This window comes from Enhydra lutris, unplaced genomic scaffold (genome assembly GCF_002288905.1).
Source record: "Enhydra lutris kenyoni isolate GAN:26980312 unplaced genomic scaffold, ASM228890v2 scaffoldscaffold9, whole genome shotgun sequence".
Taxonomy (NCBI): domain Eukaryota; kingdom Metazoa; phylum Chordata; class Mammalia; order Carnivora; family Mustelidae; genus Enhydra; species Enhydra lutris.
The window spans coordinates 18,117,468-18,133,992 of NW_019154093.1; the positions used below are offsets into that span (position 1 = coordinate 18,117,468).

General features: G+C 47.3%; 1 protein-coding gene across 1 annotated transcript in view; it reads right to left on the reverse strand.

Moving 5' to 3' along the window:
• Window positions 1-12,049: 12,049 nt before the first annotated feature.
• LOC111142830 (ATP/GTP binding protein like 4) overlaps window positions 12,050-16,525 on the reverse strand; it is a 1,494,143-nt gene continuing 1,489,667 nt past the window's right edge. The window contains exon 13 of the mRNA XM_022496154.1: window positions 12,050-12,823. Coding sequence (XP_022351862.1) covers window positions 12,703-12,823 — 121 coding nt within the window. The 3' untranslated portion in view covers window positions 12,050-12,702. The remainder of the gene's footprint in view (window positions 12,824-16,525) is intronic.

A 16,525-nucleotide genomic window follows, 5' to 3' on the forward strand; every position in this document is an offset into this window, starting at 1 on the left:
AACTCCTCTGGAACCCTTAGTTTCCTAATCTGTAAAAAGAGAATCTGTATATTACATACCTACCTCACAGGCTTGTAGGCAAATTTAAAGGACGTGATGCCTATGAACGGTTTTTTATAGTTCTGTTCAAAATTTAGAACAAGAGAAAAATGGGAAATAACCAAAATGTCCAACAAGAAGAAACTGGGTTAATAAATTAGGTTTTATCTGAATGGTAGAATATTACATAATTGGTAAAAATGAATGTTTTCAAAGAATATTCATAATACAGAGAGTTGTACATGAAAATTATATGTGACACAATCCATCTAGAAAACTCAGTGAGGGAAAATATCTAAAACTGTATATATAAAATTATTTCAATTTTGTTTAAAATGTATTAAAAGTTATTTATCTCCTGGTAGTGGTGCCTTATTTTCTTTATGCTTTTTCCTATTTTTCAAATTTCAGAATTTTCTAAGTAATCAATATTATCAGGAAAAAGGAAATGTTAATTATAGGAATTGATTTTAACTTCAAGATTTCAACTCTAATAAAAAAATAAAGATGCCTAAAACCAAAATATGTATAAAATCTCAAACACTCTGTTTTTGTTTTCCTTTTTCCTGGTCAAAGGCCTTAGGTACTAACAGGAAATTCAGCTTTCATGCAGTAGTAACATGGACAATTAGTAAGGGCAAGGCTTCACAAAGGCCTAAGAGGTATTTAAATCTGAGGTCCTTTGAGTCAAAGCTTCAGGCTACTGGGTCTTCCTGGGATCTCTCCATTTTGATCCTGCTCTGAGACGATTTTTCTTTTTCTTTTTTAAATTAATTAATTTATTTATTTGACAGACAGAGATCACAAGTAGGCAGAGAGGCAGGTGGAGAGAGAGAGGAAGAAGCAGGTTCCCTGCTGAGCAGAGAGCCCTATGCGGGGCTTGATCCCAGGATCCCGAGATCATGACCTGAGCCAAAGGCAGAGGCTTTAACCCACTGAACCACCCAGGCGACCCTGTGACTACTTTTCTTCACAATTTTCATTCAGCTGTGTCTCTGGCTTCCATCTGTGGTGTGGATTCCAGGCTGAAGGACCAGATTGGGGCAACTCTGTGGATAGGCCAACATCAATGACTTGTTTGGCCCCACTTTGCTTGAGCCAGCTCTAGATTAATTTCTCCTGAGGACTCCTTGCCTTACCTGCCCTTGCCCCATCTTGACCACCTTCATATATCAAACTCCATCTGCATCCAACCTCCTACAACCTCAGTTTACCCCACACATTTGTAGGCAGAAATTATTCTTATAAAGGAAAATATTGATCAACCATCCATATGTCCATCCAACCATCCATCTATCCTTCTATCTTTCCACTCAGCAAATACTCACTGGGTGTGCAACTCCATGCAGGCACTGTCCTTGATTCTTGGGATGCAGAGTTAACTCAGAACTGAACTTCCTAGACATGAGATAGCAAAGACAAGGCTCTCATGCCTCACTCAGCTCTCCTGTGCCAGATGTGTAGCAGATGCTTGTGCTTCTTGTCCCATGTCTCCTCAGCCCACCTGATTTCAGCGCAGCCATAGCGCACAGTTCCATGTACTTGTCTAGCATCTTTGATCTGGCTGGACCTTGGCTGCCTCAGATCAGCCTTGCAGAGAAGCAACCCAGAAATGAAGGGAAATTTACACCCAGGAAGGCAACCCTCAACTGTCTCCCTGTCCTTTGGGGAGACAACTCTGGGGAGAGATTTTATACAATTTCTGAGAAAGCCACTAGAGGGACTGAGTGCCCTTTTCCCCACAGTGGTAATGAGCTTGCCTACTGGGTTTTCTCCCTGTTCTGTCTCACTTTGGCCTCTTCCTTCACTTCTGCTTCCAGGTATCTCCTAGAAAATAAACTACTTGCTCTCAGATGCTTGTCCCAGCCTCTGCCTTTGGAGGAACCCAAACTAAGATAGCATGACAGGCATTATAAATGAACAAATGAATGGATGAATGAATCCTGATATAATGAGGGGGGAGGAGGACACTGTTAGAGTGGACAAATGACCTCCTGCTGCTGATGGAGAAAGACCCTGTTACCACATCATCCACTTATAACGAGGGATCATAGCCTCCAAGCATGGGTGCCAGGACGGTCGCTTGACTGACTACCTTGCGAAGACTGAGCGTAAGAGTAACATGAATGTGGCTAACAATAATAGCTACCCTTGAAGGGACACTTCCATTTGCCAGGGGCTTTGTTCACATCATGCCATTTATTCTTCATAAACCTCCTGTGATCCAGGCATTAATTAATCCTAGAGGTGAAGAAACCAAAGTCGACAGAGGGGCTCAAGGTTACAGGGTGGCGCAGCTGATCTCAAGTGGATCTGTCAGATACCACAGTCTACACTCTTATGCCCACCTCCCTCCACAAGTCTATTACAACACCCAGTCAGGGTCCCAGTTCTCTAGCTGCTTAGCAAAACAATCTATAAAGCACACCCCTGAAATCAGGGCGTGCCTTCTCATGGGGTCTAGGGCAGCCACAGCGGGTCTGTGCAGTGAAGCGTAGTAAATAATGCACAAGTCTATTAGTTACTCACTGTTAACCAAGAACTAAGATAAAGCATTGTTTTATTTATCCTGTCTGGCAGCTCAAGCATGCTCCATGGTGTGTCTATTACACGGTGATGTTAATTAGGTCCGCAGCACTGCACCTTCTGTATACGAGATTCGCCGTGTCACCCGCTGTACTCATCTCTCCAGAGGGGTCTGGTTCGGCATCAGGTCTGAGGACAGAGAGAATCTTTGGGGGGCTGGCATCACCCCCACGCCACTGAACCAAGTATGAAAAAAATACTATGTAGACATTCTGTCTATAGCATTAGGGTCTAGCGACCTGACATGCTTCTCAAGGTCACTATGAGACCATCTTTCAGGGTAGACAATGGGACTAGAGGGGGAGTTCCCAGAACCCCCAAATGGCAAAACTCCTCAGTGAACACCTACTTCAATAGGCTCATTTTATAGATGGGCAAACTGAGGCTTAAAGATAGAAAGTGACTTTTCTAAAGTCGTGTCAGTGTTAGTAGGCTGGGATTAGATGTTTTTCCTTCCAGTTCTGTCTCTATCAGATGGAACATTTTGAAGTCCCTGTCCCTTGCCCTCTTCCCCTCCTGTATGGTGTATTTGTAGAATGGGTGCACACAGAGGCTATTCATGCCTATTCCCCACTACAGCCATTTCCCCTGAAGTTCCCGAAAGTAATCTGATGAATCAGGGACAGCAATCATTCTTTAATTCCATTCTGCAGGTCAGAATGAAGCTGGGAGGGGAAAGATGATAGCAGGTGACTTGGGCTTGAATCCAGGCTTCTGGGCTAACACTCTTTCTGACAAACCACTTGGACTGCCTAAGGGTGAATGAATGAATGGACAAAAGAATGAATGAATAAATGTTAAACTTACTAAAGAACGAATGCAGGCATGTGTAATGACCAAGGCTTAATGTGGGCAAGTCCCCATCCTGTGTGTTCCATCTCCACAAAGTCAAAGCCTCCAGCCCCCTGGAGCTGCTCTATGGGCTAGAGCCATCAAGTATTTATTTCACAAGGGTGCACCCTCCATTCTGACCACTGCCCAGTACTCAGTTCAGCTTAGAGCAGGCTCTCCAAAATTGAACAGAAATGAGCTTTCCAGAGCCACGGCATCCAGCAATCTGGGAGCAATCTGGAGAGGTGCTGAGGTGGGGGGGCCTATGGGAGCCTCTCCCTTCATAACACCACACCACACCACACCATGCCAGGGTTGTTCGCTGTGTTTACCCTTCCTCGAGGCTGGACTGAAGAAGGAGAAAGAGAAAAAAACAGGAACCCCAAGGCTGAGATACAGGAAAGAGACCTAAACATGAGTTTACCCACCGCAGGAGTCAGGAAAGGGGCTATTGGCAAACTTTCCATCCCAGGGACTGGCCTGGCTGTGATCTGCGTCAGCCTTCACTGGGACTGGGAAGTAGAGGTAGCGCTGACATCCTGCTGGGCACAGTCCCAGGGAGGTTGGGCAGAAAGGGCAACCCATTAATATGAATGAAATGCTGAGATTAGATAGAATTTCAACAGAAACTTAACCCAGGACCTCTGAGTAGGAGTTGATGTAAAAACGTGCTGAGAATCTGTAATGATATGTCACTTACACTCAGTAAAGCGTGCACGTGTGCACATACACACACACACATTCACAACTATGAAACAGTGCAAATACACTACACACACACACTCGAATCCAACATAATCAACTTCTCTCTTTCACCTCTCCCAGTCTCTCTCTCCATTTCTCTCCTTTCTTTTCCTCTTTCCCATGGATGCTCTTAGCGTTAAAGTCCGATAGTTTCCTCTATGGGCCTGTAAGCTAGGTTTGCTCCACTTTCCCAGGAAGTGTCAGGGGTGGCCCTTATTTATGAACTTCTGGAGGGAGGGAAGGAGGGAGGGCACCCTTATAGAAATGTTCTGCTTGGAGCAGGCATCCTCATCATTCTCAGCAGCAGCAGCAATACTGGAAACTGTCAGTGAGGGGTTACTCTCTGCCTGGCCTCATGTGGGGCCCTGGGACCTGAGCAATGAGTAAGACCCCAAGAACAATGCCAAGTTGAGCTGGGAAGACAGAGCTCCTGCACACGAAAAAGTGAAATATGAAGCTATTGCTAAGTGCCAAATGAGATTTTAAACAATCATTCTGTAGAAGCTCAGAGGAAGAGCTGTCTAGGTGGATTGGAAGATAAGGGAAGGCTTCCTGGAGGAGAGATCTTGAAGGATAGGTAGGAATCAGGGCTGCAGAGAGGAATGGGAAGTGACTGGCAAACGTAAGATGTTTAATCAAGTTTGTTGGATGAATGAATGATAGGACGATCCTGGTCAAAGGCAAGGCATGGACCAAGTAGTAACCTTTATGACAGTTCTCCCCTTCCCAGACGAAGGAGAGAAAATACTGGCAAGTATTTTTCCAGAAAACTGACCATTCCCGTTCATCCTCTCTGGATCCTCCCAACACTTAAGAGCAGGTTGGTTAAGGATTAGGCCCCCGTATCGAGGAGTATGCAACGGAAAGCAGGTGAAGCTCTGGGATAACTGAAGACAGGGCAAGAGATTTATGCAACTTCACAGAGCCCGGCGGGATCAGAGCTGGGAGCAGTTTCCAGCAGCCTTGTCTTCAAATCCTTCTGACTTTCCACTTTGAATCCTTGGGGTGGGAAGTGGGTTGGGGTGGGGGCAGAGGAAACCTTTGGGATATTCAGTGGGAAAACTCCATGTAGCTGGTGAGCAGTATCTACTTTTAGGTGCAGGAATAGGGTCGGGGTGTGTTAACAGAGGCTCTAGGCCTCCTCTGGACCAGCCCAGCTTTCCCTCCCGGCAAAACCTCTCTCCTGCTGCTCCCAGCCCGAGGGTTGCTCGGGCTCCCCTGTGAAGGCAGAGACTGCAGCTCCGAGAGTGGGCAGGGACCTCTGGCTGCGGATGGTGCTAGGGCCAGGCTCATCAGACACATGAGGCGAAACGAGGCCATAACAGGCACGCAAACAGAGCAGGATGCTCCTGGAGGCTTTTTATAAACCCACATTTTATATAATGAAATGTATATGGTCTTGTCAGTCTGAGGACAGCCCACAAAAAGGTAGAGGGAGGGAACATGGCAAGAAGGGCAGCCCTGGAGTCCAGTGATGTCCAGGCTCCCCCTTGTTAGAAGAAAAACGGCCTCATTCCTTGAGCTCCCAAAAAGAATGGCCTTCAAGAGGGGACTAGAGATGAAGTAAATCCATCTCCTCCACCTCCCCACAGAGAATGGGGTCTCGAAGACTAGCGGGGACTCCAAGTCCCAGGCTGAGCTGACCACGCCGCCCTTCGTGCTGAGTTGGAAGTCTGTTCTGCCGGGAAGGGGAGCCAGGGGAGAAGCCTGAGCGGTGGAGCATCTCTGAGAGCTCAGGGCTTTGGGAAGGGGAGCCTGGAATCAGGACCCAGCTCTTAGGATAAGCTCAGGATGGAGTTCTGGATTTGAGTCATTCTTTCTTGTGTTCCGCGACACTTGCTGAGCACCTCGGACATTCCGAGAGGTGCGGTAGGTGTCACGGGAGGTACGGAGACCAGTCAAACCCAATCCCTACTCTGGGAGATGACTCTCACGGGAGTGGAGGAACTGATGAATAGAAACATATGTGCTGGGGGACACAAGAAAAGGAAGCAGTTAATTACAACTCATGAGACTGGGGTGTGGGGGCATGCCATGGAGCTGGGCTAGCCCAGCTAAGTCCTGAAAGACGAGAAGAATTTTCTTTAGTTAAGGGGAGTAGAGATGGTGGATGGATCTGAGAGATGCTGAGTGGGCAGAACCATCAGGATGCAGCAACTGATAAGGAGGGCGGTATGAAAGATACAAAAGGGGGGGACATCCAGGCTCACCCCAGACATTTGATCTGAAAAGGTGCCCTAAAGGTGGGGTCATGTTTTATAGAGATCTTGTAAGCACCCCTGGGGAGAGAGCCAGTGGTGAACAGGCCAGCCTCTGGAGACAGGGAGGGGAGGGAGGGGATGTTACAGCAATCCAGGTAGGACATGATGGCGGGAGTGCATGGGAATGGGAGAGGAAGGGAGAGGCACAACAGTCCTGCCAGAAGTAGCACGTCTTCATTTTAACAATGAGGAAAGTAAACTGCTTTACAAATGATTCACAAGACCAAAATGCCAGTGGTGGAGCTGAGATCAAATCCTGAGTCTAGGGGCACCAAAGTCACTCCATTATACTACTTGTGGGCATACACATTGTGGTGGCAGAAGCAATGGGCCTGGGGGACTGGCTGGCTGTGCGGGGTGAGGAAAAGAAGGGAGTTAACACAATGACAAGGCTTCCAGCCCAGGCAACCAGGTGGAAAAAGAAGATATTAACCCAGACAGCTGATGCCAGGGAGAGAAGCGGATTGGGATTTAAGATTGACCTAAGGTCAGCCAAAAATAGATCCCAGGTCTTTGGGGACAAGCAAATTGTGAGCATCAAGGAGCTCTAAGAGGTGTCACAAGAATGACTTTCTGAACTAGACGGGCTTAGCCCTGAGGTTTGGGGTTGAACCAAACCCACCTCTGACACACCCCAAAGCGTAGTGGGGTGTGTCAGAGGTGGGTTTGTGCCTATCCCTGGTCCCAGTTATTTCCCAGCTGTGGACTACAGGCAAGAGACTTGATGGCACCGGTCTCAGTTTCTTCATCGGCCAGATGGAGAGGTAAGCCCCGTCCAGCACGTGCCAGAGTCTGGTGAGAGTGGGAAGACACAGGGGAGAGAGCTTGGGAGGTCCTGTTGCAGCCAGCACAGCACATCGAACTTCAGAGTCCATCCCCGAGAAGTCAACGTGGAAAGACCCTCTAGAAATCCTGCAAAAACTCCTTTGTTATTTTAATAAAGCAAGACATCTCCCAGAACCCACACCCCCTTCTCTTTTTAGTCTTGTCAATTCCACCTCAATTCAGGCTGGGAGACTGTTGGGTCCAACACTGTCTTCTCCCCTGTTCAGAACCCCAACTTACAAAGCCTCTTTCCTCTCCGGCACGGGGTCAGGTCTCTCCCATCTCCCCACCCCCGACACCTGTTCATTCCAGACTCAGCGAGCACAGGCTTGGCTGAACAATCTGTGCTCATGCAAAGCCGCAGAGGTGAATGAGACCTAGGTCCCTGGCCCTGACATTGATCTCTTGGTGTGACTGTCACCTTTCTGGACATTTCTCTCACCCCTGTCCTCTACTCAGGAAGACATTATACTTCTGTCTGTACTTCATCTGAGCCTAAAGAGAACGTTGGCTCCAAGAAAAGGGATTTTCAACCCTAATGAGCACGTGAGAAGTGAACAGGGGCGGGGGTGATTTGGGGAAAGAGTTCCACCCTCTGCCACGTATTTTGTAGATATATACAGTAGATATAGTTTTTAGACAGCTTTCATTGAGGTTTAATTGATATACAAAAACTGCACATATTTAACATATACGATTTGATGAGTTTGTACCTATGCAAACACCTGCGAAATGACCCACAATCAAGGTAATAGACATCTCCATCACCTCCAAATGCTTTGTTGGTGCTGTCTTTTGTTGTTGTTGTTGTTGTTGTTTGTTTTTGTTGTTGCACTATAAGAACTTAAAATGAAATCTACCATCTTAACAAACATCTGGTTGCACAATATGGTATTAACTATGGGCACTCTGCTGTACATAGATTTTATTCTATTAAACCTCACAATAACTATGGAAGGTAGGTTTTCATTCCCATTTTACAGATGAGAATTCCAAGGCTTAAAGAGGTTAAAATTTTGCCCAAAGCCATACAGTGAGTTGATAGAAGAGCTGGGATACACATTATAGTTTGTCTGAGTTTTTAAGCCCAGGCTGTTCTTATTACGTTAGATTGTCTCCTCTATTCTGTCTGCCCTGGTGCCCTTCTGGTTGAGCTGGAGTCCTTCAAATGCTCAGGAGGCAAGACTCAGAGGAAGACTTCTGAACAACAATCAGGGGACACTGTGGTTTCAGCTCACACACTCCAGAATGAGAGAGTGATAACAGCACCTGAACTAGATTATCTGCATGGGGTCTGTAACCCAGAGGGTGCCAGGATGGGTCCTGCAATGACTACCTTGCTGAGCTTCCAGGAGCCCTGGGAGATATAGAAGCCTCTGCATGTCGAGTGATAAATGGACTACTTGCCCAAACCCTATCCTGTTGGAGTGCCCAGCGGGAACCCAGACAGGTGTGTGAGAGCAAGAGATGGAAGAAGACAGGGTTTCAGCTACTGGTTTGAAAAAGTCCTGAAGTCCTTGCTCACACATCCAACCTGGAAGCTTTCCTGCTCCCTGCCTCTCTCCCCATTCCACACCATGTCTAAGTGATGCCATTGGTCGCTTCTTATTCTGCTTATACCTGTTCTTTTTTGACCTGATTTTCCCTAGAAACCAATGAAGAGTGTCCAGTGTACAGTGGTGGAAAGGGAACTGGGTTTGAATCCAGATTCTCATTAGCCAGATGAATGCAAACAAAGGATTTTACTTTTAGGAGTCTCAATTTTGTCACCTGGGCAAAATAGAAAATGATACCTAGAGGGACTGTTGGGGGTATCAGATAAGGCAGTGGATGCAAAGGTGTCTAGCATGATGCCTGGGACACAGCAAATACCCACTGAATACTTGGCAGATGAATGAATTAAGGCCCAACAAATGTTAATCACTCCAGACTTCATGGTTGGCGCTGCCCTTACTACTTAGGAAAATGAGTCAGGATCCTCTTAGGTAGGTCTCAGGTATGTCATTAAATCCCAGGGCAAGCTACCAGCTAAAGGTCCCCTGCTGTTGCAGGCATTGTCATCAGAGGGAGGTGACTCGGCCTCTGCTGTGGGCTTCCTTTTTTCTTCTCTCTCTCTCTCTCTCTCTCTCTCTCTCTCTGTGTGTGTGTGTGTGTGTGTGTTGGAGGGTTGAGGAGGGAGAGGGGGAGAGAGAATCTTAAGCAGGCGCCATATCCAGTGCAGAACCCGATGTGGGGCTCAATCTCACAATCCTGAGATCATGACCTGAGCCAAAATCAAGAATCGGATGCTCAACCGACTGAGCCACTGAGGCGCCCCTCTCCTATGGGCTGCTGCACAAAGAATCTGGGTGGCTACTGGCTTGTCTACCATAGCTTTTGAGGGTAACTAGACCCTTAGTCTTGTCTCTGAGTGTCTGGACTCGTGGAGAGAAAAGTGGCACTGTTTATGGAGATACATGTGAGAGCCAAGTGAAAGCCCAGCATGTCTCTTCCCTCTCCACTCTTCCTTTTGGCAGAGTTATTTCACTTTCCTTGGAACACTGGCTTGGTAGCCTCCTCTACCTACTTGTGGTAGAGGTGGACATGAAGACGGGTAGGCAAGAAAAGAGTCTGGAGCGCCCCCTCCTGGGGCTGGGTGGCCTAGTAGTTTCTGGCTGATTGACCTGCCAGATTGCTGCTGTCTTCCATCTCCTTGCTGAAATCCTTCCTCTCTAACTGGAGACCACAGGTAGAACCGGGTCTAAGAAAGCTAGGGAGTTGCTGAGCACGCCAAGGTCCCAGGGAGGTCCACTGGCAACCCCTGGTCTCTTGGGTAGCCCCTTCCTCTCTGCTCCGCCAATGGAAAGAAGCAGGTGGTCCTACTGCAAACACATCCTACAGTCTGCCTTATAGCTATGCATTTTTCCCTCTTAAGGAATTCTAAATGTTAGCAGGGTCCATATGCTGTAATTCAGAGACATTTAATGTCATTTGTTTAGCATTAAATGATACTTTTTATACTGTAAACTCCATTCTCTGACATCAGGCATGTAACCACCTGCCTCAAGCCATTCCTTTCCAGAGTTATTGACCAGGAGAGGATGCCACAGAGCATTCAGCATCTCCCTAGAGAAGGAACCTCTCCCATTTCCTCTGTGCCAGATGTTCATTCTGAATGTTTGCATACATCTAGTGATGGGGAGCTCACTGTTTCCCCAGGAAGCCCATCCAATGGCTGGCAACTCTATTCACTAGAAAGTTTTCCCCATTTTTTGAGCTGCAATCCATCTTCTTGAAACTACACCCCTGGATTTGGTTCTTACCTTTGGCCACACAGAACACAGGTTTGCTTCTTTGGGACAAGAAGAATGTCCAAGATGGTCTTTCCACTTTTTTAGAGATTGTGATCTCACTTTCCTACCCCCACTCCCTCTCATCTTTCATCTCAGGGATAAACAGCACATCTCCTCCTCCCTTTCCAATGGTAAATGATTTGCAGACGCCTCACCATGTTGATGACATCCCAAAGAACACAGCTCACTTTTACTGCTCACCCTTGCTGACGTTTCCCAGACCCACATCACAACTACAATGAGGCAGGTATCACTATCACCATCTTATAGGAGGTAACTGAAATTCAGACAGGTTGAGTAACTTGCCCAAGATCACACAGATATTAAAAGACAGAACCAGGGGTCTGAATGCAGAGTAAGAACCCAGAGGTGCCTGGGTTCCAGTCCTTGGTTTTAATCTGCTAGCATACCTAGGACTTGTGAGGCCTGTGATCCACTTAATGAATGCAGTTTTTACAGTGGGGCCTAAATATGGCCCCAACATTATGGAAATGGTCTGACCAGGGAAGCTAGACCTGGACTGTCACTGTGCCTGACTTATGCAGTCTGCCTCTCTCCCTGCTGCCTCAAGAGATGCTATCATTTCTGAAAGCCTTGCCAGGCTCTTGGCTCATGTGGAGCTGGTTACACTCAGCTCATCTCCCCAGGACTCTGACACAGGAACTGCTGGAAAGTCAGGTCTTGACTGTTCTTCCTTATCCCTGATGACAGAGTCCCTGACAGCAACGTGCGAGTCACACCAAATTTGGGTTGGCTGGTTCGTTCCTGTGGGAGTGGAAGACCTAAATGGAAGGGTGCCAAGAATGTTCAGAGGAACAGAAGAGATGCATAAACCACTTTATTTGTGTTCCTCTGGGCAACAAGAACCCAGAGGAGAAGCTGTATATACAACACAACATTTGTAGCCAACTAACATATGGCTCTTTGTTATTATTTCTGAAAACCAATAAGCAAAGGGAGAACGAGCTTTGCTCTCGATTTTTGTAGCAAACTTCAAAAATTCCCCATCCCAACGCAAAAGAAGGCTTAACTGGAGCTTTGTGCTAACGGCCCTATCTCCCCTGAGCCTCCCTTCCTCTCCCCATCTCCGAAGCCTCATTTCCGGGAGGTCATTTTAATTAGCAGGCTGTCACGGTGACTCAGCCTGCCTGCTTCACGGACAGGAAGGGAGCAGACTCCTCTGGACCTATTCATCATACAAAGGCACTTTACTCTTTAGAAAAATGTACAATATTTAGTTCCCCCCACCCCTTGGGAACTGCTACTGCTGCGGTTTTATTTTATCAGCCCTCTGCTTGGCGGCGGGCGGGAGTGGGGAGGGTGCGGGGGTGTGGCATTCTCCTGTCTTCCGCGTCTTCCTCACCTGGCAGTCAGCCTTCCCCCACTGCAGAGCATCCATACCCACCTCTTCAGGGTTTGGTCCCTGGCGCCAGGATCTGGAGATCTGAACCACGATGGACCTCTTGGAATGAGTGACCAAAACCTTTTGTCTTTGGAGCTAAAGCTTCAATTCAACTACCCAGGTCATTGAGGGAATGCATGCAGCTCAGAGACACAGTGACAGTGTGCCTCCGACCACTGTGATTTCAAAAATTCTGTCCGATTGTTCCTAACAGCACGTTTGTCTTTGGGTTGCAGGTGTCACTGATGTTGTTTTGGATCAGCAAGTATGGACGGTGCATTTCTAGAACTGTGAACGACCATCACCTAGTCTAGAAGGCAACTGCCTATGGTAGCTATACAATGTTGGAAGGTAATGGGACTCCAAAAACACTGACCTGAGATGTGTCAAACCTCTTGAAAGGGACATGTAGCTTGTCCTCTTCCTGTGAGGACCTCTGTGCTGTGGGAAATGGCATCTGTACTCGCTTGGTTTGAGCCTCCTATTTTGTTCCTGAGCCTTAAGCTGAAGTCCCACAATTGATTTGCCATTGGTAAAAGGGAAAATTGATGGTGAGGTTTCTCCTTTTTTCCTTCCCTTTCACTAGCTTACTCATTATCCTGCACCCTTGATCTTGGAAACTAGAGAAGGGTAATTAATTGCATGCTCCTGTCTCCACAAGACCTCCCTGGACTCCATGTCCTTAAAAAGAGTTTGAAGGGTCTTTGTGGTTCACAGAGCTCTTCTTGTCCCCTTTGCCGTTGGGGTGGTTGCTGGCTGGGCCCCGCAGGAGTGGGTGCTTGTAAGGTGGGGGCTTTTCCTTCCTGCAAAGGAGGGATAACAGAAAGAGAAAAGAAAGACAGCACATATATACAGCAGATTGAAATCATTTCTGTGCATGTGTATCTCCCCCACTGGACTGCAACAGTCCAGGAGCAGTGGCCTTGTCTTCCTCTTCTCTGTGTCCCAGGAGCCCAGGCCAGAGCCTGGTCCAAAGCAGGCATCATGGCTCAATGAATGACTGGTAGTTGGATGGATGGATACTCTGTATCATTCTGCTTCTGGAAAAAAACCTGACTGACTACAGCTCCAACTCTTCCACATTTCCACCTTGATTCTAACCCATCCTCTCCAGTTCATAATGGGATGGGGATGGACACACAGAAGATCCATGTCCTGGATGAGCTTGGGACCCCATTCTCTTCATAACCATCACAGGCTCCAGACTTGCCCTTATGTTCCTCAGAATAGCCTAAGTATGGCATTTCACAGGGGTCTGTCTCTGCCACGAGCTTGGGTGACCTTGGAAGGTGGAAGTATGTCTGGCTCGTCTCTGAGTCATAGCACCTAGCACCCAATGCCACACCCTAACGCTATTCTTCAATAATTGTCCTCTGTCTGTCTGGCTCACACACTACACTATGAGCTCCTTGTGGACAGGGACCAAGTTTTGTCCATTTTTTGCATTTTCCCTCATAAAGGGCCTTGTTCATTTATTACGTTGTGCCATTCATTCATGTGTTGGACCAAGATTCATTTGCAGTGGGAAGAGTAGGTTTTAGAGCCAGAAAGAACTCACCTGAATTTCTAGATTGGCTATGATGAAGGGTGTGATCTTGGGAAAGTTATTTAACTTTTCTGGGCCTTATTTGTAAAATGGGAATAAAACATTCTAATCTTGGGGCGCCTGGGTGGCTCAGTGGGTTAAGCCGCTGCCTTCGGCTCAGGTCATGATCTCAGGGTCCTGGGATCGAGCCCCGCATCGGGCTCTCTGCTTGGCGGGGAGCCTGCTTCCCTCCCTCTCTCTGCCTGCCTCTCTGTCTACTTGTGATCTCTCTCTGTCAAATAAATAAATAAAATCTTAAAAAAAAAATAAAATAAAACATTCTAATCTTGCAGAGGTGTTGTGAGGTTAAATGAAATAATATGAGTAAATGCCCTTAATGTCCTCCCTTGTCTGCTGTGACTTACAAAGGCATGGTGCTAGATGTTTAGTGGTCCCATGGTCCCTGGACATGACAAAGATGAGTCAGACATTGATGCTTACAGGCTGCTTACAATTTAGCAGAGGACACAATTGCACACAATGACTACACAAAATAATAAAGAATTACAAAGCATGATAGAAAGTGGCAAACACCATAAATACAGAAGCTCTCTTGGGCTTTTTGAATTAGGACTAAAGAAACAACTTCCTATAACCCATCATGCTCTGACCTTGGAGTACCCATTTTCCTTCATTGTTGATGAGTCATGAATGAGGTGAAGATGTAACAGGTGGCGGCACACAAAAGGGACACATTGCCTTAACATATCTCCCCCACCAGGAGGCCTCCCTGCCTGGAATGCCAACCTTGCTGAGGGACCTGGCTAACACAGCAAGGCTGTCTGGCATGGGTGAGATACATCTAGACCTTGGTACCCAAAGACACCCTAGAGCACACAAGAGCCCGTGTCCTTCCTGCCTCATTAGCCCTCATAAATGGGGGTTGGGGGTGAGCTTTGCAAAGGGTGCCATTCATATGTCATTGAGGGGTGTGGTTCTTAACACCCACAGGGAGCATGGGAAATCAGTTGGCTATGTTTTCATGGGGGTAAAGGAAGGCATACTTCCCCTAGAGAGGCAATCTCAGGTACAAGCACAGGTGGGGGCAGCCCCAGATAGATGGGGGTATGGCAGAAGGTATACAGTGGACAGGGGGCGTGTGAATGTGTAGACACATTGGCAAAGAGCCTCTGTAACTAAAGATGGGGGCAAAGAGAGAGAATGCACCAGAAGGCAAATATCCCATACATCTGGGCTCTGTTCCTCTTCCTATGATGCCTTCCTCCACCTCTCCAGGCTCACTTGAGAAGCAGACTTCCCAGAAAATAAGCTTCTCCCTTCTCAAGACCTCCACAGTACTTTGTACCTTGCCCTCAGCAAACCATTTCTAGGTAGTTCTTTGTCTATTTGTTTTTCTCATGAGAATGTGAATTTAACACATTTGATTTTTCTCTGTAATTCCTGAGCGAAATTCACGCCTGGCATGGAGTAAGTGCTTGAGGAGTGATTGATGGATAGAAATGAACTTTCGTTCTTGTCTTTACTGTCTCCATTGCTCTAAACATCCTGGTCTTGTTATTGCCGGGGACTGCCATTTCAGGCTCCGCTTCCTGCCTTACACCTTACCCCCAACATGGAACATCCTCTGTCCTTTTTCTGTTTCATCCAGCTAAGTTCTACATGTTTTTTAAAATCAAGCTCAAATGCCACTTCCTCCCTGAAGCCTTCTTGGGATACTCCTGCTGGCTGCCAAATGCTGGCCAGGTGGTGTGGGAGGGGAATTTCTGGTTGTGTCTTGCTTTTCCGTTCGAAAACATGAAGGGGTTGAAGTCAAGAATTCTTAGGGACTCCTTCAGTTCTATCACTCTATAATTCATACATTCAGGGCTTATTCAGGATTTACTCCCTGCTAGGCACTGTGCACCAAAGATCCAGGAGAGACCCAAGAGAGCTTCTTAAGGAGCGACCGGTCTAGTGGAGAGGCTGGATGTGCAAAGAGGCCTTGACAATACTGTATGGGACATACAGTGCCACAGGTGTGTGCAAAATGCAGTTAGGAATCCAGCAGAGAGGAAGCAGCTCTATCTCAGGCGGAGAACAGAGACAGTGAAGCAGAGAGGTGTGATGTTTAGACCGGGCTTTGAAAATCATGTAGGAATTCACCGTCTAGAGACAAAATGGGAGAACATCCCAGGAAGAGAAAAAAAGAATGAACAAAGACATAGAGGCATGAAAATAGACTTGTTCAGTCGGCTGCATAAGGTATAAAACTGTAGAAAGCAGACAGGGTGGAGAGTGTGCTCACAGGCAAAGGGGTGGGCTGAGAAATGACGTTCAAGATATAGGCCAGAACTCTGAATATCAAGAAAAGGAGCTGGAACGTTACCTTGAAGGTAATAGGCAGCCATGGAAGGTTTTTGAGAGAGAGTACAATCTGGTATGTAGCTGAGCACTTGCATACATTGTTTGGTATTGTTTCTTGTCTTTGCAAGAATTCATGCCTTTCTCCTCTGTGTTCTGGGCTCCCGACGGGCAGGGGCTCTCTATGTCCGCCAGCACCCAGTGCATGGCTTGGCACATGGTGGGCTCCAGAGTGTTGAGCAGATGGTCATTCCCATCCTCCACCACACACATCACAGCCCCACCATGGAGCCTGCCCTCCCAGCCCATGGCTGAGCCTGAGTCCACTTCACACTCAGAGACCAGCCCACCTTCCATGCTCACGCTCTATTTCCTCACAGAAGCTCACCTCGCCTATTCATTTATCCTAATTTTCATCTACCTTGATGGGACCTTTTGAACTTTAGCCCTGTGGCTATGTCACTGTGGTCTAGATAAGTGTGGGGTCTCAGCTTTGGACATCAACACCAGGTCCCTGAACCTATGTTCTTGGGCCCACATTGCTGGCCCTCCCCAGGGACCCTCTCTGAAGGGCAGCCTGGTACCCAACAGGCTCCCACCAGCACCTGAGTGGAAACTG